Consider the following 21,203-nt stretch of genomic DNA (forward strand, 5'->3'; position numbering starts at 1 on the left):
TTTCCGATTGATGATTCTCCTATTGACGATTCCTTGCGTCAGGAAGAATCTATGGAAGAAATTCTGCTGCCACTAACTGGGGGCGACGAAGACCAACATGAAAACACAATTCCTAATCCCATTGACCTATAGATTGTTTACTCAGATGGCTCCCATAGTAAATCTGGGTCTGGAATTGGATGCGTTTTTGTTAAATCCAGTGGAGAAAAGATTGGGAAATCTGTGCGACTTGGCTTTGGCGCTTCAAATAACAAAGCCGAGTATGAGGGCCATTTGTGCCTTGAGAACAGCTTTGACACTGGGGGCGCGAAAGTTCTAGTTATACACGGATTCTCGCCTTGTTGCCAATCAGTTTGGTGGGTCTTTTGAAGCAAGAGATGAGCGTATGGCGGCTTATCTTAGTTTGATGCATAGTCTTGCTCAACAATTTGATAGCATCTCTATCGCTCAAAGACCCCGAAATGACTTACGTCATGCCGATTCATTGGCTTATCTCTCCGCCGCCGTTAGAAGCGAAGGGTCAAGACACATCACTTTTGCAGTCATCTTTTCATCAGTCTAAGTTTGAACGTTTTTACGCTCACTTAGTTCATTATTCTCATTACGAAAAAATCTGACGAAGTTACCACATTTAGCTTCATCAGTCTAAGTTTGAACGTTTTTATGCTCGCTTAGTTCATTATTCTCATTACGAAAAAATCTGACGAAGTTACCACATTTAGCTTCGCCAGTCTAAGTTTGAACGTTTTTACTCTCGCTTAGTTCATTATTCTCATTACGAAAAATCGGTGAAGTTACCACATTTAGCCTTCGGTTTAAGTTTGAACGCGTTTTTACGCCGCTTGGTTCATTATTCTCATTACGAAAAAATGACGTGAAGTTACCACATTTAGCTTCGTCTAAGTTTGAACGCTTTTTACGCCGCTTAGTTCATTATTCTCATTCTGAAAAAAATCGTGAAGTTACCACATTTAGCCCGTCGGTTTAAGTTTGAACGTTTTTTCGTTTAATTCATTACTATCATTACGGGAAAAAAATCGTGACGGTTACCACATTTAGCTTTGTCAGCCTAAGTTTGAACGTATTTTTACGCTCGCTTAGTCATTACTATCGCTACGACAAAATCTGACGAAGTTACTACTTTTAATTTCGCCAGTCTAAGTTTGAACACTTTTACGCTCGCTTAGTTCGTTACTATTGTTCCGACGAAATCTGCCGAGGTTACCACATTTAGTTTCGTCAGCTTAAGTTTGAACGTTTTTATGCTTGCTTAGCCTAATTTCCCCCATAGACGGCGCCAATTATGTTTCGACCAAATATGATCAAAACACCAAGTGTTGATGAAAAAGACGAAGAACGTAGAAAAGTAATTAGAAAAATGATGGTGATTGGGGGAATGATGAGACTGTACCTTGCGGTTGCCTACGTACTCAAATTATCAGTGGGATCAAGTCTCAAGAACGTAGTTCTTTATGAAAAATAGTTTGGTATTTATATCTGTAGAGTAGAGATTTCTTGTAGCTCAAGTAATCTCGTAGCTTGAGTCATTGTGATAGAATATAACTCTCAACTGATAATTATCTCTTTTGATAAGAAACGAATCTGGACATAAATTAACGTACATTAGTGGCAAGCCATGTGGCTAAGGTTTAGCCTTAGACACATGAGTTAATGGGCCTGTACATCGATTCATGGTATTGCGAATTGGGCTTTAGCCCTGTCAATTAAACGAATAAAGTGGAGATTCCTACCAATGGACGTTCGCCACGTAGGTGGGGGTCGAAACACCGCCCCCTCTTTGGCATGTGAACAAAGTTCATATGACAAAGAAGAAAAAAAAATGAGCGGAATGTATAACGAAGTGTCGTCGCGAAAAGAAATAATTGGAAAATTTGATCGTCGAAAAAATTAGGTGGAATTATCGGGAACTAAATAATGTCAAACTAACGTATACGGGACGCAATAAAAGATGGCCGAAAATGCACAGAAATAAAATTGCAAAAAAAATTCGATTGACTAAAATCAGACCGAACGGCGTCATTTAATAATAATGTAAATTTGAATTCGACGACGCGTGCCAACGAATAGCGATACTTGGATTATATCGTTGAAAATTAAACGTAGGGGCAGTTTATAGTAATAATAGTAATAAAAGGAAGTTAAATACTAATGGACTCAAAGTATTGGATGAGATAAGAATTTGGATTAAATAACAGTTCGGATTAGATAAGAGTTAGAGTTTGGATTAGATAAGAGTTCAACCAGAATGTAAAACTAGATCAAAGAAATATTACATAAGTGCTGGCTAAGCTCCATATACAAAACAGTAGACGGAAAAAAAAAAAACTAAGTAGAGAAAGATATACGTATACGTTTGCCACGTAGTTTCGACCCCCACCTACGTGGCAAACGTCCATTAGTAGGGGTCTCCACTTTATTCGTTTAATCGACAGGGCTAAAGCCCAATTTGCAATACCATGGATCAATGTACAGGCCCATTAACTCATGTGTCTAAGGCTGAACCTTAGCCACATGGCTTTCCACTAATGTACATTGATTTATGTCTAGATTCATTTCTTATCAAAAGAGATAATTATCAGTTGAGAGTTATATTCTATCACAATGACTCAAGCTACGAGATTACTTGAGCTACAAGAAATCTCTACTCTACAGATATAAATACCAAACTATTTTTCATAAAGAACTACGTTCTTGAGACTTGATCCCACTGATAATTTGGGTACGTAGGCAACCGCAAGGTACAGTCTCATCATTCCCCCAATCACCATCATTTTTCTAATTACTTTTCTACGGTCTTCGTCTTTTTCATCAACACTTGGTGTTTTGATCATATTTGGTCGAAACATAATTGGCGCCGTCTGCGGTTCTTATGCATAACCGACGATCACGTTCTACAAAAGTTATGATGAATACTCGACGAGCCTAAGTTCTCGATGCACTTTATCGGACGATCATCGCGAAGATAATGCGGTTCCAGGTCAACCTAGCGGTATCGAACTACTCCCTCCTATTCCTTTTCAACATCCGATTGCATACGACCCGGCTACCGTTCCACCGATGCGCCAAATTATTCAGCACGAAGTTATTGCCTCTGACGATTCTTCGTCATCTGTTGCGGATAATGTCCGTCATATGTCTCGAGGCATTCTTGTATTGAAAATATTACACTGGCTTTGTTTCATGCTGTCAGACGTCTTAAGCTTATTTCAAAGAAGGAATAGTCGAAGTTTATACTTGTCGAATATCCGCTGCGCAAGTTTTTTCGCAACGTCTACAGATCGAGTCGCAGAATGGAAAAGTTACCTTATCGTTTACAACATTGTCTCTGACACTCATGCAATTAAACAGAGATAAACTTTGGTTTCGCTAATGACTGATTTTCTTATTGATGATATTCCTATGTCGAAAAGCATTATTTTCGATGAGGGAAAACGCCGATCTCTAATTGTCATTATTCCCGGGCGATGACTTGAAATATTTATCGGATATATCGCCTACTTGCTAGATTTACACCGATAGTTCGCGATAATAAGTCCGCCTCCCGGTCTTGTTTGTGTCATCTTGAAGCTGAATGAAAACATAATTGAGAGATCTCTACATTGGGGATTTGACGCGTCAAATAATATGGTCGAGTCTGAAACTGTCATTTGTGGTATACGCACAACTCTTCAGCTGGGGGCGACTAAGTTACGATTAATTATTCTAAGCTAGTCGTTAGCCAATTTGAATGATAATATGCGGCTCGCAATGATAGAATGGACGTTTATTTAGACTTCGTTCAACGAATTGCAGGAAATTTTACATCTATCATTATTGTACAGTATCCGCGTTATGGTGTAAGGCATCCTGATTCTATCGCATACTTATCCGTGGAAAATCAAGTCGTCACTGTAACGACAACACTGGATTAACCCTTTATGTCGCCGATGATTCCAACGAAGCTTAATCGATAATGTCCGGTATCACCGACGACGATCATACAGCTGACGATGCTCAGGAATTCCCAGGGGTGAAGTCTCGCTCACATAGCAATAACCCAATGGTATTGGTGGCCATACATGCCAAAGGATGTTAAACGTTTGTCCGAGAAGTGTGTGCCTTGTCAAACACAAGATATATGATATGGGTTAACTTCTCGCGATTAAGCGTCATCCAATCTATAAACCTTGGTCATTTGCGAAATGGGGCCTTGACATTTTGGTTTATTTCCGACAGCCCCTGACAGTGTTCATTTCTTGCTCGTCGCAACAAATTATTTTACTAAGTGAGCGGACAAAATTAACAAGTTGAACGAAGAACCGGATAAAAATTTGTTAGTTTGTTTTTAGTTCAATTGTTTCTTTTCTGTTATTATCTTTGCACTTTTCAAGATTTGGTGATCAATACAGTCTTTTTTTCACTTCAGTTACAATGGTATAATTATGTTTCCATCGCAACATTATTATCGCTACGACATAATTTGACGAAGTTATCGCGTTTAACCGTTGCCTAAGTTGAATTATTCGCTCTTAGTTAGTTATTACTATTTATTCGACAAAATTTGATGAAATTATCACGTTTAATTTCGTTAGTCTAAGTTGAACGCTTTTACGCTCGCTTAGTCGTATTATCAATACAACAAAATCTGGCGAAATTACCACGTTTAATTTCGTCAGTCTAAGTTGAACGCTTTTACGCTCGCTTAGTCGTTACTATCTCTACGATAAAATATGGCGAAATTATCATATTTAATTTGATGGATCTAAGTTGAACATTTATTGTTTCGCAAGCTTAGTCGTTACTATCGCTCAACAAAATCGACAAAATTACCACGTTTAATTTAGATGGATCCTAAGTTGAACGCCGTTAAACTCGCTTAGTCGTTACTTTTCAGACTCAGAGCAAAATCCGCAAAATTACCTCGTTTAATTTCGATCGGTCTAAGTTGAACGCTTTTACGGCTTGCTTAGTCGTTACTATCTCTACGATAAAATCGGCCGAAATTACCACGTTTAATTTCGATCCCTAAGTTGAAGATTTCAAGCATGCGGCAAGCTTTAGTCGTTACTATCGCTCCGACAAAATCGGCCGAAATTACCGTTTAATTTTAGGAAGTCTAATTGAGCGCTTTTATCTCACTTAGTCGTTACTATCTCTAATGATAAAATCGGACGAATTACCACGTTTAACTTCGGGCCTAAGTTGAACGCATTGCGTTTCGGCTTTAGTTGTTACTATCGCTGCAAAATCGGCGAAATTACCCGTTTAATTTTTTAAGTCTAAGATTGAGCGACTTTAAAGCAAGCGAAATTAGATTTCTATCGCTCCAACAAAATCGGCCGAAATATGGGCATAGTGTAAGAAATGCTGATATTTAGTACTGAGTTAGATCAACTACGAGACCATTTATATAACAGGGCCATGTGTAGCCTTCTTGGAGATTAGTCATTTAACTCCAAATAATCAACCAACCCACTTAATCTATGTTGAAGTTGCTCTCATTAACCAACAAATACTGTAGTCTATAGGTGAAGCCGTGAGGAACTGTCAAAACCTATTCCGATGGACATACCATCACAACACCGAATTGTGATTTTTCTTTTTTCCATTTTTTCAGCAAGAAGGCTTCACAGAAAGTAACACGATAACTTAAGAATTTAGGATGTGTTATTTGTCCAATTCCACTCCAGGGCAATACACATGCATAGCCTCACAGAAGCACTAAATTAAATATAAGTTATATAACTAGTCCAGAAGCTTAACGCATAGTTGTCACCCCTTAGAGTCATGTAAACAGTATTTCTGCATTTGAAGAAGCTTTTGGATATGCCATTAGCCTCTCACTAAAACTCGTCAAGAGGATCTCGCTTTCATGTGAACGTTCCTTCGAGGTGAAGATGGTCAACTTTTCCAAGATGCTTGCATTCTTCAGCAAAAACTTTAAAAATTCAAGTTCATTAGCACATCCTCGGACATAGTGTATCTCTATTAACTTGAGACAACGAAAGTTGATTTCTGCTGACAGCAAATCTGTTTCCCAATACTTACGTAGCTTTGATGGCCGAACATGTCTCTGATGAACAAACAGAAACCAATAATCAAAACACTCTACATGTAGATTAATTTTCTGAATTGTGCTAAACTGAAAGGGATATATAACTGATCAAAGTGATTGAGTTGCTTATTGGTATTACCGTAGTCCTACAATATCTGTAACGAACAGGTTTTGAGCAACAGGTCTGGATACTGCTTGAACCCAAAGTTGACGAGCTCATTGACTTGAAAAAGTATCACATGTTAAATCAATCACATGTATATCGTTTGTATTGATAGTAAAAGTAAGATTCGAGGGTTTTCATTTATTACCCTAGTGATTTCCAGGCGGAGTATTTCCACATTGATAGCATTTTCAAGTAAGTACTTTATTCCTCTGATGCAATTTCTGGAAAACCAAGCTTTCAGCTTCAATTGCCTTAGGACAGAAAATGGAGTGGGTAGGATCCCAATTGCTTCAGGGATAACCTTGGCAAATGAAAGACAAAATTAACTTATTTTCGTAACGCTGTACATACATATTCATAGGGAATGGAAAAACCAAAACTTATGTAACAGAGGTTAGTAATACTAGCATGACAAGGGTTTAAATATAGGAGAAATTTTTGGCAGAAGTTAGTGTCATGTACTGGCTCAGTGATTCTAAGACACCCTGAATTGAATCTTATTAACTATGTATGTTTTCATAAAACCATTTCAAGCATTTCTTATCAATTGCACGGCACTATATACATTGCATATTACTTATGTAGGGAGAACTTAAAAATAAATTTATGGATTATGTTTAGCTCGTTAAATAATAAATCAAGGATGGCCTAACAACCCTAGTTTTTGTATGTTTTCATACTAAAGCAGAGCAAATATTGAGCAAGAAAGTAGCATTTTGGGCATTGTTAAAGGAAAGAAAACATACCTCAAGCAGCAAAGCTGATACAGTTAATGACTCTGCATTCCCTTGCCCTCCCAGAATCAGCATCATCTCTTTACCAAACCCCTGGTCCCAAAACCTAGACAACTCCAATTCTTCAAACTCATAGGAAAATGGAAATCTCATGTCAATGTCTGCCTTCACTAGAGAGGAAAGATTCTGTAAAGAATATTCATTTGAAATATCTGCTCTACAAACAAATGTTCTGAGGTTTGTTGCAGATACTGTGATTTTGCATTTCTTATTAGACTCCATATCACAGTATGCAGAAAGCTCGTCTATTTCCAAATGCTTAAGTTGCACAGCAGAAAAAATGACATTATCTGTTTTGTGCAGTTCACATTTTATTATGGTAAGGATTTCAAGCATCGGACAACTTGAAAAAAGATTGTGCACAAAGTCAGTTCCCTGGAAACGAAGCATTTGAAGATGCAAAGTTTTAAGACGCGGTAGACTCAATGATTCAGGTAGACTGAAGATAGCGATGGGTGATCCATACCCATGAGAACCCTTTCTCATCTTCAGCTTCAAAACTGTTAATTGCTTGCTAGTAGCAAGGCACGGACATAAATGTATGGTTCTTAGAGTATTAGAACAAAATTCGAGATCCAGCACTGGAGTATCAGACGGTACTGTAAACTGGATCACTGTCTTTACAGATTCAGTAACAGGAATTTTTTTTTCATACTTGAAACAGTATCTCTGAATGGTACTAGAGGAATCCCGAAACAACAAAACCTTATTCACAAAATCATTAAACTCGGCAGCAGGTATTCCTTGGTGGTGGTAGTATGTGTGGCAGTCTGCATTAAGAAACGTAAGTGATTTCCAGAGATATCTCCATCTTTTTGACACAAGGCTTGATCGAATGGCTTCTATTATATCTATGTCCGAATATATTTGATCTAAAAGTCCATCGGGTAAGTCACTAATCCTATCTTCGTTAATCATCGACTCGCCTGATTGTATTGTTTGGTGGTGGAGACTTGGATCAACAACTGCTTCTCCATTCAAAGAAGCGTTGGGCATTTTGTTGCATGCAATACGTGAACAGTAGTTCTAATATGTTAGGTTTTCTTGAAGAAAATGATATACAATAACCCAGCCCCCTACTTGGTTACAACTCTCTTATAGCGGTTTACATCAAGTTTCCAACTTGGTTACAACTCTGATAATAACAAAGTACCAGATTCCAGGAAAGATTATAATCTGAAGATTTCTACTATCTATATACTAAAGCAGAGACCTTTAAAGGAGAATTTTCTCTCTCTTATGTGGCACTCTAATATAAGAGTTAGCTTTTTATCTATCCTATATGACACTCTAATATAAAAGATAATATTTTCTAATAACCTACAATCTCACGCATGTTAACTTCTTTTGGAGAGTTTGAGTGTATTTCTAATTCTTATATTTTGAGAGTTTGAGTGTATTTTCAATTCTTATATATTTGATCAAATAAAAAAAAAATACTAAAAAATAAGTGATTTGGAGAATGTAATTTCCTATAACGAATCAAACACTTTAAGTGTTCCAATTTTTATATATTTGATCAAATAAAAAAAAATTGCTAAAAAATAGGTGATTTGAACCTCTTTGGAGAGTTTGAGTGTATTTCTAATTCTTATATTTTGAGAATTTGAGTGTATTTCCAATTCTTATATATTTGATCAAATAAAAAAAATTGCTAAAAAAATAAGTGATTTATAGAATGTAATTTCCTATTACGAATCAAACACTTTTAGTGTTCTAATTCTTATATATTTGATCAAATAAAAAAAACTGTTAAAAAATAGGTGATTTGTAGAAACTAATTCCCTATTACAAATCATACAATTTTAGAGTCTATGATAAAAGCACCTAATTTATTTGAATATATCCTTAACACGGCCTCAAAACATAGTTAAAAACAATTATACAAAAAATAACACCACAAACTACATAATAGAAAATGGGGGAAAAAAAAAACCGGCAAAGCAATAATGACAAATATTTTAAAATATATATAATACTGAATGAAACTAACGACAAAAAAACAATTAATGGTGAACCAAAAACTGGATGCAAATGCATCGAACTAACCTCAAATAATATTTAACGGGAAATCAAAAACTAGATGCAAATGCAAGCATTAAACTAATCTTAAAAAGTAATTAATAGAAAATCAGAATATGGATACAACTGTATTAAACTAACCTCAAATAATAATTAACGGAAAATCAAAACTTGGATGCAAATACATCAAACTAACATAAAAAATAATTGTCGAAAAATCAGAAATCGACGAATACAAATGCATTGAGCTAACCCTCAATGATTAAATTAATGGGAAATCGAAACCGATGCAACTGCATTGAACTAAAATCAAAGAAAAATTAATTATAAATTGGAAACATAATGCAAATGCGTAGAACTAATTTAAAAAAAATAATTAACGAAAAATCGGAAACCGGATGCAACTGCACTGAACTAATCTAAAAAAATAAACTAGATGCAAAATCTCAAGAAATAATTAACGGGAAATCAAAACTGGATGCAAACTCATTGAATTAACCTCAAACAATAATTAACGGAAATCGAAACTATATGCAAATGCAACTTGATCAAATAATAAACGAGAAATTGGAAACAATTAATGTGAAATTAGAAATTGGATGCAAATGTATTGAACTAACCGAAAAGAATAATTAATGAGAAAATCGAAACCGGATGCAACTACATTGAACTGATCTCAAAAAAAATAAATAACGGAATTGAAAATGGATGCAACCATTTGAACTAACTTCAAAATATAAATAACGAAAAATCAGAAACTGGATGCAAATGCATTAAACTAACCTCAAAATATAGTTAGGTTATATGTTGTAGGAATGTCTCGATAAGTATAGTTTTGCATTTAAAATGGTGTTTATCTTATCTCTTTCCGTATGATTGGGAACTTTTTGCTATTCAAGTAGCTTTAATATATATGAATCTCGCCTTATTAGGCAATCTCACAAAACTTCAATTAAACTTCTATTATTAAACAACAAAATGAAGTTGAAGAGTTTTATCAAAGGTGAGTTTTTTTTTTTTTTTTTAATGGAGAGTGAGGTTTTCACGTTATAAGAAATTTGGTTGAGTGATCAATATAATATTAATATATAATAGTTCTACATATTTACAAATATTTTTCAGAATAATTAATATAACAACACCCGTTCGTAGATAATCTTTGAAAATTCCACATAATGAGTCATGCATAATTTAAAGAATAATTTATAATCTTCAATGATCCCACATAGTAAATTAAGCATAATTTACTTTTTATGTTATGTTTGCAAGAACACTACAGATGGATTAGTAAAAGTTGGTATTACACACCACATTGGATAATTATAAGAAAATCGGGAACTGGATTCAAATACATAATTGAGCTCAAAGAGTAATTAACGGGAAATTGGAAACTTTATGCAAATTGCATTAAAATAACGACAGAGAGTAACTAATGGGAAATTAGAAATTGGATGCAAGTCTTTGAAAAATATTTAATGGAAAATCGGAAACGGTATGCAAATACATCAAACAAACCTCAAATAATAATTAATGAGAAACCGGAAACTGGTTGCAAACGTATTTAACTTAACTCAAAAAATAATTAATGTAAAAATCAAAACCGAATGCAAAACCGCATTGAACTAACCTCATAGAATAATTGGTGGGAAATCGGAAACTAAATGCAAATGCATTGAAATAACCTCAAAAAGTAGTTAACAGGAAATCAGAAACCGGATATAATTGTATCAAATTAACATCAAAGCATAAATAATCAGAAACTAGATGCAGATGTATTGAACTAACTTTAAAGAGTTATTAACGGGAAATCGGAAACTGGATCCAAATGCAATAAACTAATCTCAAAGACTAATTAACGAAACATAGAAAAATGGATGAAACTGCACTGAACTAACCTAAATGAATAATTAACAGGAAATTATAAATTTGATGTAATTGCATTGAACTAACCTAAAAAAATAATTAACGGGAAATTGGAAACTTGATGCAAATGCATTGAACTAACCTCAAAGAACAATTAACATAAATTTGGAAATTGGATGCAACTCGCATTAAACTAAAAATCAGAGATTAACTAACTAAAAATTAGAAATTGGATGCAAATGCATTGAAATAACCTAAAAAATAGTTAACTAGAAATCGGAAGTCGGATGTAACTACATCGCACTGACCTTAAAGCATAAATGTCCACTTTTTTAGCCTTCTCACATGAATAATTACGAGTAATTAGGAACCCAAAATGAAAGTGAGTTTATAAAAACAGACTCTTACATGTATACAAACCGTATAAATTGTAAACTATCGAACTAACCTAGGAAAACAATTAACGATAAATCAAAACCTGATGCGATGTATTGAACTAACCTCAAAGAGTAATTAACAAAAGATTGGAACACGGATGCAAATGCAATGAACTAATCTCAAAGACTAATTAATGAAATATCAAAAAACTGGATGCAAATCTGTATTGAATTAACCTTAATGAATAACTAACGGAAAATCATAAAGCCGGACGAATTGCAATCAACTAACCTCAAATAATAATTAATGAAAAATCAAAAACTTGATGCAACTCATTGAACTAACCTCAAAGAATAATTAATGGAAAATCGAAAACTTAATGCAAATGCATTGAACTAATAACCCTAAAACATATTTGTATTATATGTAGGGGGAATAAATGTCTCGACAAATATAGTTTTGTATTTTAAATAGTGTTTATTATAATTCTTATATTGTGATTGGGAATGCCTTGCTATTCAAGTAGCTTCAATATTATCTTCGTCACATTGGACATTCTTACAAAACTTCAATCAAACTTCTATTGTTAAACCTAACAATAAAAAGAAGTCGATGAGTTTTATCAAGGTTTGATGCTTTCTTTTTATAGAGAGTGGTGCAAGAAATTTAAATGAGTAATTAATATAATTTTTATATCTCGTAGCTATGCATAGTTGCTAATATTTTTTTAGAATAATTTAATATAACGACTCCCGTTCGTAGGACAAGTTCATGTGATAAATCTTTTCAAGTGGGAGTAGTGTATTCTATAAGGATATGGAAACAATCAATCTATTTTAGTTATTTGTACACATTAGTACGTAAGCCGAACGGTGATGATTTACCGTTAAATTACCATAAATCTAATAAAACTATTATACAAGCTAGATCGAGTTTAAGATAATTCTATTTGAAAATTGCGGATTAATATTCTAAAACACAAAGTGAAGATGCTATCTCAATTTGATCCTTTAGTTTCCAAGTACATCTGCACTATAATCGCTGCTCATTAACGTATTTGAGTTTATTTTAAATAAAAATATAGTCTGATTCGAAAATTTGCCACTAAATCACCATAAATCTAAGAAAACTATTATACAAGCTAGATCGAGTTTAAGATAATCCAATTTGAAAATTACGGGTTAATATCCTAAACCACAAAGTGAATAGGCTATCTCAATTTGATCACTTAGTTTCCAAGTACTTATGCACCATAATCGCTGCTCATTAACGTATTTCAGTTTATTTTAAATAAAAATATATTCTGATTCGAAAATTTGCCACTAAATCACCATAAATCTAAGAAAACTATTATACAAGCTAGATCGAGTTTAAGATAATTCAATTTGAAAATTACAGATTAATATCCTAAACCACAAAGTGAATAGGCTATCTCAATTTGATCTCTTAGTTTCCAAGTACTTAGGCACCATAATCACTGCTCATTAACGTATTTCAGTTTATTTTCAATAAAAATATATTTTGATTTGAAAATTTGCCGCTAAATTACCATAAATCTAAAAAAACTATTATACAAGTTAGATCGAGTTTAAGATAATTCTATTTAAAAATAACAGATTAATATCATAAACCACAAAGTGAAGAGGCTATCTCAATTTGATCTCTTAGTTTCCAAATACTTATGCACCATAATCGTTGGTCATTAATGTATTTCAGTTTATTTTCAATAAAAATATATTCTGATTTGAAAATTTATGTGAGACATTTTGTAAAGCCTTTTTAGCACACAAAATATTTAATAGATCCCAGGATTAAAATATTTTAATAGATATCGGGAGTAGTGTATTCTTTGAGGATATGGAAACAATCAATCTGTTTTAATGATTTGATAGATATTTTAGTTATTTGTATACATTAGTACGTAAGCCGAGCGGTGATGATTTACCACTAAATCACTATAAATCTAGGAAAACTATTATACAAGCTAGATCGAGTTTAAGATAATTCCATTTGAAAATTACGGATTAATATCCTAAACCACAAAGTGAAGAGGCTATCTCAATTTGATCCTTTAGTTTCTAAGTACTTATGCACCATAATCGCTGCTCATTAACGTATTTCAGTTTATTTTTAATAAAAATATATTTTGATTTGAAAATTTGTCACTAAATCACCATAAATCTAAGAAAACTATTATACAAGCTAGATCGAGTTTAAGATAATTCCATTTGAAAATTATAGATTAATATCCTAAACCACAAAGCGAAGAGGCTTTCTCAATTTGATCTCTTAGTTTCCAAGTACTTATGCATTATAATCGCTGCTCATTAATGTATTTCGGTTAATTTTCAATAAAAATATATTCTGATTCAAAATTTTGTATGAGACATTTTGTAAAGTCTTTTCAGCACACAAAATATTTAATAGATTCCGGGTGTATGCCCGGGTCTAAAGTCTAGTCTATACTAAAGCACCCTTAAAACTTTCCCAACTTTTATATGTTGTAGACCGAAGCAGAGCCAACCTGATAGCCAAAATTCATTATTATTAAACAAATTTTAACACCAAACATAACCATGACACTAATGCTGGCTTCATGACCACCTAGCTGATATTTTCATATATGATAAGAATATCCTCCACATTTTATTACAAAAGTGTATGCATAGAAGTAATTACACACGGATTAAACATCCAAAAAAATGAAGGATCGTGTGTGCATTCTATACCTTAAAATGTTCAGCTGTTAAAATTCCTGCTAGGTACTATCAGGACATTGTTAAACAACCATAAACAAGAGAAATCTCTTTGCCGTTGTATGCATAGACCCTCTCTGCCGTTGAAAACAGAAATCTCTTTGCAGCTCCAAATGTACTTCTAAACATAATTTTTGAACCTCGGCATATTCAGTCTACCAAAGGTCTGCTGCTTTCAATCCTACGAAAACAGCTGCAGATGTTTTATCTAGTCACTGCAAATCCAACGCCTTGATTTGGTTCCTGTACCACAACAGAATTTGCATAAAGCACACGAAAAGGAGTCTCAATTAAAGTAATAGAATCAATGGCAAAGTCAATCAGAATCATGCAATCATATAGAAGAGCAATTAAATATTAAGCTAGATAGAACAGAGCTTCAATTATTCTTGAGTGAGGTTTTTCTTATTCCACTAGGTGAAACATGAAGGATTTTTCAGTCATTGTGAACTGACGTTTTACAAGTAAATATAATAAATCACTTTAAATAAATGGGTAACATCTCAGACAGGAGGCACATTCCAAGAACTACGACAACAAATAGTCAAATCCATTTTGCCCCAATCAAAATGGACATGCAGACACGTACATTTTGTGGTTGGTTGTCTCGAACCAAGTCCTCATTATTATACATATAAATTATCATCAGTTAGTACTGTTACTGTTCTTTAAGCAAGTTAGCAGTAATTTCATTACTCGCACCATCTGTATTCTCTTATTAGAATGTTAACTTTTCAGACTAATCAAAAACTGCTTAGGCAATGCCCCTGGTGCGCTTACTGAAAGAATCCATGTCATTTAAAGGGATCCAGAGAGTAGTTATCATGACTTGAGGGAACACCAATGCTGGAAGTTGTAAGAGTAAATAACATAATTGACTAACTGAGCATATAACTAAATAGTGAAAGACAGTCGATGAGCAAGTAACGTTGAGTTGATGCAGTAAAGTGGATTCAGCTATCCAGGTTTCTACGATTTGTAGACTAGTAAACCCGAGTTATCAGCATAAATTACCACTGAAATCAGACAGTTTATTCTATGTTGCAAGTTTACTGGCTAAAACCCCTTACTCCCTGATCATAATACCTTCTGTTTCTACAAGGAAATGAAATGTTATTGATAGTAGTTGTGTGTTTAAATTGTAGAAAGATAAATACTTACTATGCGAGCGCTTCATGTCACGACAGCATCCACTACCACAGCGACACTGGAATGCTTTCATGGGGTGATAATCGTTGTCGAAATCAATCCCATAGTCCTGCACCACAATCAATTTAACGTTACCTAAGTCCATGAAATCAGCACAAACAACTTAAAATATACACGTAAAAAGTTATGTTCTTGACGAAAATATCAATACCAACATGTACATGAAAAACACACTGCCATGTCAATTTTATCAACAAGAGGCAGAAAGAAAGAGGTATTCCAGACTGATATTGTTGATGGAAAGAACTGAATCAAAGATGGTGATACTTAGTTAAAATTGAACATTTGCATTAACTAGCCTACTCACCCAAGTTAATTCTTCCAAAGCATTTATTTGTCTAGTCGTGAAAAATGCAAGCTGCAAAAAAAGAATCTTTTCAATTAGATTTGCTTTCTAAAAGACGTTGAGTGACACAAACGTAAGAAACAGGAAAAGAAGTACATGACTGAAACCTATCAAATATCTTACATGATAGTAGTGGTGATCTGGTATTTCAACCTCAACTGGGATATCAACTAAGTTTGCATCAAAACATCTGTAAAATCAGATATGGTCATGAAAGGAGGTGAGAAGGAAAGGGAATCAGAGAGAATAAAACAGATACAAAGGAAATGGCGTCGGAGAGAATAAAACAGATATAAAGCAAGTAACTGAGTCATGGTCTACATGTACCACTGTATTATACAAATGACGTGTAAATTTTGTATGCGTGGGGGGGGGGGGAGCTTTCTGGACGAAGGAGATCACAAGTCACATCACTTGAACATAAGAAGTATAGAGAAAAACTTAATACTTATATTAGGTTCTTGCTTGAGAGGGAGCGTCTTCATGTGGACCCGCCAGCATGAATGGAGGACTGATTTCAGAGAAGCTGATCTCCTCAACCTAATTTTCTAATATTTCAAAAGTTGTCAGATATCAACATACATTTCAAATTTTACAAAATTTTGAACTATGCTAGATCGAAAAGGAAGTTTAGTTTACGTATGGTAGCAACTTAGTGTCACATGATATAACGTATAAAAAGATTTATGTACAATTAATACCCCAAAATAATAATGCATAGAGTTTCATTAGCATAGAGCTTATATCAACTTCCCTTCCCAGTTATAACATCTAAGTTATGCTTGTGCATGCTTCAGTCCTCACGACCTCACGTATTACACTTTTTAATTGTTCAGGACATAACTAAAGTTCAGAATTCAGTTCTGGTTAAGGTGACCAATGGTGGCTTATTCACTATATATCTTCACAGAGAAAACAGAAGAAAGTTCTAATACATACTAGCAGTTCGAAAGGAAACTCAGTTAGTCAAGGTGCAAAGATTCTTGTTTACATTCAGACATTCAGTCAACTTATCTTACATATAAAAGAGGGGGGAATATGAGCTACTATCAAATATATTGATGCCGAAACTATGTGCTTAAAAATCCAATTGCGGATTTACCATGCTTTTGTCCTAATATTCTGCTAGTTAATAACAAAAGACCATTCCAAACAACATCGATGGAAAAGTGTCTAGAACTTGCTAAAGTTGGTGGATGCATTGAGCTTCAAAATAAGGTTTGTAATCACTAATCACACAACCCTAGCTAGGATACTCCAAGAGGAACCTATTTTAGCACAAAAACTTCAAATTTTATTCATTGAAGGAAAAACAACTCAAATATGCTAAAACGGCATATTGTTGTTCAGTACAATACGAAATTAAGGAAACATGTATAACCAAGTAGTATTACAGATCAAATATCTAATATTGCCAATAAATGTGTTCTACAGTTCTTCTCTTTAGAAAGCAACTAATTCTCATTGGCTTGGAGGTTGCAAAGGATCTCATCCAAGTATTCCTAAAGAGCTTCACCATTTGAATCAAACTAGCTATCAAAGGCAGTATGCCAGACATCCAATTCAAAAAATGAAAGCTGACATAGCATTTTTGTGAAAATAGAAGACCATGCAGTCATTGATGTGTTACCTGTGATTAATAAACCTTGCAACATTTCCATAATAAGTTGCATCTAAACAAAGGGCCTCTTCATCCTTTAAAACACCTTTTGATCCCCAATTAGCGTCGAGTAACACTGTATATGTGTGTTTCTCATTACCAGTACGTCGCAAAATTCGGTCCCACAAATCATTGTTGGTTAATATTTCACCAACATACTCACATACAAAAGTACCTTTTGGCAAATCTTCAAGTGTACGCAGGCCCCAACCTTTTCCTTCTGATGTCAGAAACACCTGAAAAGACAAACCATGAAAGTCAATATCGTACAAACGAATACACAGATCTTCTGATTATAACGTAATGTGCATCGTTATGGACATATTACCAAAAAGCTCATGAATTAAGAAATCTGACAGTTAACAGTTTTAAAATATTCTATATGAAATTCCAGATTGAAGGAAATAACAAGCTAACAAAAATAGGAGACAATCCCTTCAATATATAACACCCATGTTTAGGATCCCAGGATACAACTAACCTGTAAGTTGCATGCAATGCCTCGCTGAACGACTCGATTTCCACATCCCTTACTGCAGCCACACTTACTCCAACATTCCTTAATAAATTTCCGTACCAAGTGACCCTTGCATGTTTCAGAACCCTCTTTCAACCTTTCTAGTGGGCACATTTTACAGTAGCGTTGGTGCTGATCAGGATTCCGACTAATAGAAATGCATTCGTCTAGAAACTGCTCTTTAATCAGGCCTTCTAGAGTATAAGCAAATTCACCTCCAGTTTTCCTTGAACAAGCACAAGGAATGGATGATGATAGACAATCACCATAACATTTCGAACAGCAGTCCTCACCACCAATTTGAGCAAGTGTGGCATTTGCATTGGCATGGCGATATACAATGTTGCAGGGAATGTATTTAAATGCTGGTCGGTAAGGCTCACTACTGACTTCATTTACCATAGATATAGGTACACTTTCTTCTCTATTGGAAATATCAGAGACATCATGGAGGGGCCCCATATGCTCAACTGTTTGTGATGAGTTCTGGTTAGGATGAATATCTGGGCCATTAAGAAGCAGCATGATCGAAACTTCAGGTGATATCACCTTGTTGGAAGAATGTAAATTTAAACATTCACCTGTCAAACATTCTGCCATCAGAAATTTTCATTTATGGTCACCATAAAACTTCTTTGTAATGAGCTCTTAAGTTTGTATATGAAGTCTCTATTTCTGTTATTTTTATACAAGACTGTCTTCTGGTTTTGCATTAATCATTGGTTATTGGCCACAGATGGTTGTTCTCATTGGTTTTGGTAGATGGTTGTTAGATAAATCATGTAAATGGTAGTGGCGTAAATAATATTGCTCATGCAGTAATACAAAATTATAATCCTAACTTTCTTAATAAAATTATTGTTTTTCAAATGGTATAACTAAACTACAATAAAAATATAATTTACTGTGTGTTCATGTTTAGTACACGCAAAGCATACAGCAAGAAACTCGCTGTTTTATAAGGAAATGCATCAAGGCAGAATTATGGACCGATCAATGGTATTAAGTGCACAAAGAAGGGGTTCATATTAAACGAAAAAAAAGGAACTTTGAACTATAGAGATTACTTGAGCATAAATCAGTGAAGGTTCAAAAATTATTTTGAGGGTTCTCAATTATAATCAAACCTAGATGGAAAGAACTGGTATCCCCTTAATTGTTGTGAAACTAATGGCCCTAATCAGATCTCACATGCAATAACTAAGCCGATGATTGAGCATACAGATAAGATTACAGTATAGAACATCACATTACGCAGTCGCTTTTCCTCAACTATAAAGAAGTATAAGAACAATGGAAGATGGAAACTGAAAAGACACACCCCTCCCCCCTTCCCACCCACCCATAACAGACATACCTTCATTACTAGTGAGAACGGGATTTCGTGCATGCTTAGTAGCAATAGGAACCTCATGCTGTGCAAAGTCATCAGTAAAACCCTCACTTCTGGGTTCGATCACGTCATAATTCTGTTCAGTATTGGGCATCTTGCCTTTGGGTACACAGCAGATACCAACTTCTTGCTCTTCAAAGCATGGTCTTCCTGTTTCCCCAAACACATTCTTTTTAGGGGAGGTCCAGATGACTCATCTTGCAATGTAGCTTCCTTATTCTTTTGTCCTTCTTTCTGATGAAAGGAGACCGATAGCACCATAGAAAGGTAAGTGAAGAACGGTTTACCAAAAAAAAAGTATAAGAGTATATAGTTCTACAAATTTAAAATATAAGAAAACGATCACTAACGGGTTTCTAGGAATAAAGAAAAGAAAGCACTGCAATACTAACTTTGGTGAGATCAGTGAGAGCATCAGCCATGGCCTTGTTGGTCCAGTTAGCAGGAATCTTGTTCTTCTTGCAGAGTGCTTGAAGCTCTTTCCTTGGAAGGCTACAGAAATCCACAAGAGATTCTTCTACTATAACATTGATGTTCGGAAATCCCAAAGCAAAAAAAAGGAACTGGTTGTTACTTAAAAATGTACCATGACAGAATAATGTAATATACCTACTCTTTCTTAAATGCAGAATAGCAGTCTTCAGAAAAGATCAGAAAGGACGTTTGGTAGTAGATATTACTTGAGCAGTAACCTCGCAAGCTTAAAAGTTAAAACCATATTCGCAAAGCACATCATATAATCATAGGAGAAAGCAAACAAAAACACAGGGATGCTATACTAATCCAATTCTAAGTGTTCCTCAATTCTACATAGACCATATACGAAAAGCAACTAGTATCTCTCATACCAATACAAAGTATGTATGATTGAACAGACAGAAGGATAGGTTGCAGCATAACATGCAGACATGCAGTACATATCGTCCTTAGATAAGAAAGAGAAGAAGGACAGAGAGCTAATATACCTTCTTTAATGGTGAGAACTGGATTTGACGGGTCAATAGTTGCAATAGGAACCTCAAACTGTGGAAAGTCATTAGCAAGAGGCTCACTGTTTGACTTGATCAAGCCAGGCTCAACCTCTAGCTCCTTAAAACATACCAGAGAAGATGAAGTAGCAGTACGAGCACCTCTTCCTTTTTTAAGCTTTGGACTTGATGTTACACCTGAAGGGGAAATATGCTCTGTCGGTTTCTTCATACGCAGTCTTGTAAGTGGAGGTTGAGATGACTCATCATGCACTGGCGCTTCCTTTTTCTTCTTTACTCTTTCTTCCTGGCAAAAGGGACTAACAGCATCAGAGAATGCTAAGGTCGAGAACATTAAAAGGTAATAACAATCATCCAAACTTGAAAATAATAGCAAAGAGGCACACACCTTGTTCTCCTGATCCTCAAATATAGCATCTGCCAGAACTCTATAGTTTTCAACTTCAATGAGTTTCCAATGAGTTTTATACTCCTTCAAGAGCTTCTTTAAAACTGGTGTCACATCTTCTTCAGGAATTCCTATCGCCTTCATGGCCCTGACAGCCTCAGAAATCCACTTTTTCGGTGCCATTATATTTCCAATTTTTGTAGTGATTCCTATTAAACTCAATATTAGCACTTCTTCCAATCAATCCCACTTCAAACCACATAACTGACGCTCAATAAATCATTAAAGTTACACAAATTAGATTTCCCACTTCAAATTTTACTAGAATTCTCTCATCTATGTAAAGATACTATATCTTACACTACACAAAAGATGCTCAGAAAGTTACAGATAAAAATTTAAACAGAGATTAACTCGATAAAACAGAATGTATATAGGTTTTGACTTTCATTACTCCTTAAAACAATATACTGATGAAAACAATAACTTAAGCCACACAACATTTCCTTTCTCCATTGTACTTCCATCTTTCTCCATAAAAAGTAAAGCTACAACTCTCAAAAAGAGACCTGCCCACACTCATACTGACACACAGAAACCATAAAACATAAATTTGGACCTCATTTCATATAGAGGTCCAATTCAAAAGCACTACACTCATGAATCT

The 21,203-nt window shown here is 34.6% G+C and overlaps 3 protein-coding genes across 5 annotated transcripts in view; all 3 read right to left on the minus strand.

Moving 5' to 3' along the window:
* LOC147478361 (putative inactive histone-lysine N-methyltransferase SUVR2) overlaps positions 1–21,203 on the minus strand; it is an 83,729-nt gene that overhangs the window by 61,751 nt on the left and 775 nt on the right. The window lies entirely within an intron of this gene.
* LOC147478362 (uncharacterized) lies at positions 5,353–14,080 on the minus strand. The gene is made up of 5 exons (XM_086582438.1): positions 14,008–14,080; positions 6,968–7,077; positions 6,367–6,522; positions 6,195–6,278; positions 5,353–6,073 (listed from the first exon to the last, which is right to left on the minus strand). Exons 2-5 carry the CDS (start codon positions 7,031–7,033, stop codon positions 5,786–5,788), a joined length of 594 nt encoding a protein of 197 aa, XP_086438564.1. The 5' UTR covers positions 7,034–7,077; positions 14,008–14,080; the 3' UTR covers positions 5,353–5,785.
* On the minus strand, positions 13,809–20,719 carry LOC147478363 (putative inactive histone-lysine N-methyltransferase SUVR2). The gene is made up of 11 exons (XM_086586224.1): positions 20,537–20,719; positions 20,125–20,434; positions 19,548–19,679; positions 19,124–19,309; positions 17,731–18,347; positions 17,425–17,485; positions 17,220–17,325; positions 15,713–15,779; positions 15,551–15,601; positions 15,196–15,292; positions 13,809–14,277 (listed from the first exon to the last, which is right to left on the minus strand). Exons 1-11 carry the CDS (start codon positions 20,717–20,719, stop codon positions 14,243–14,245), a joined length of 1,845 nt encoding a protein of 614 aa, XP_086442350.1. The 3' UTR covers positions 13,809–14,242.

This window comes from Coptis chinensis, chromosome 9 (assembly GCF_015680905.1).
Source record: "Coptis chinensis isolate HL-2020 chromosome 9, ASM1568090v1, whole genome shotgun sequence".
Classification (NCBI taxonomy): domain Eukaryota; kingdom Viridiplantae; phylum Streptophyta; class Magnoliopsida; order Ranunculales; family Ranunculaceae; genus Coptis; species Coptis chinensis.

Coding starts and splice junctions, on each gene's coding strand:
- LOC147478362 (XM_086582438.1), bottom strand. CDS start 7,033: ATGATGCTGATTCTGGGAGGGCAAGGGAATGCAGAGTCATTAACTGTA. Junction 6,523..6,967: donor TATCAGCTTTGCTGCTTGAG/GTATGTTTTCTT, acceptor TCATTTGCCAAG/GTTATCCCTGAAGCAATTGG. Junction 6,279..6,366: donor TCCGCCTGGAAATCACTAGG/GTAATAAATGAA, acceptor TACTTTTTCAAG/TCAATGAGCTCGTCAACTTT.
- LOC147478363 (XM_086586224.1), bottom strand. CDS start 20,719: ATGGCACCGAAAAAGTGGATTTCTGAGGCTGTCAGGGCCATGAAGGCG. Junction 17,486..17,730: donor GCATTGCATGCAACTTACAG/GTTAGTTGTATC, acceptor TTGTCTTTTCAG/GTGTTTCTGACATCAGAAGG. Junction 15,602..15,712: donor CAGATCACCACTACTATCAT/GTAAGATATTTG, acceptor CTTTTTTTGCAG/CTTGCATTTTTCACGACTAG.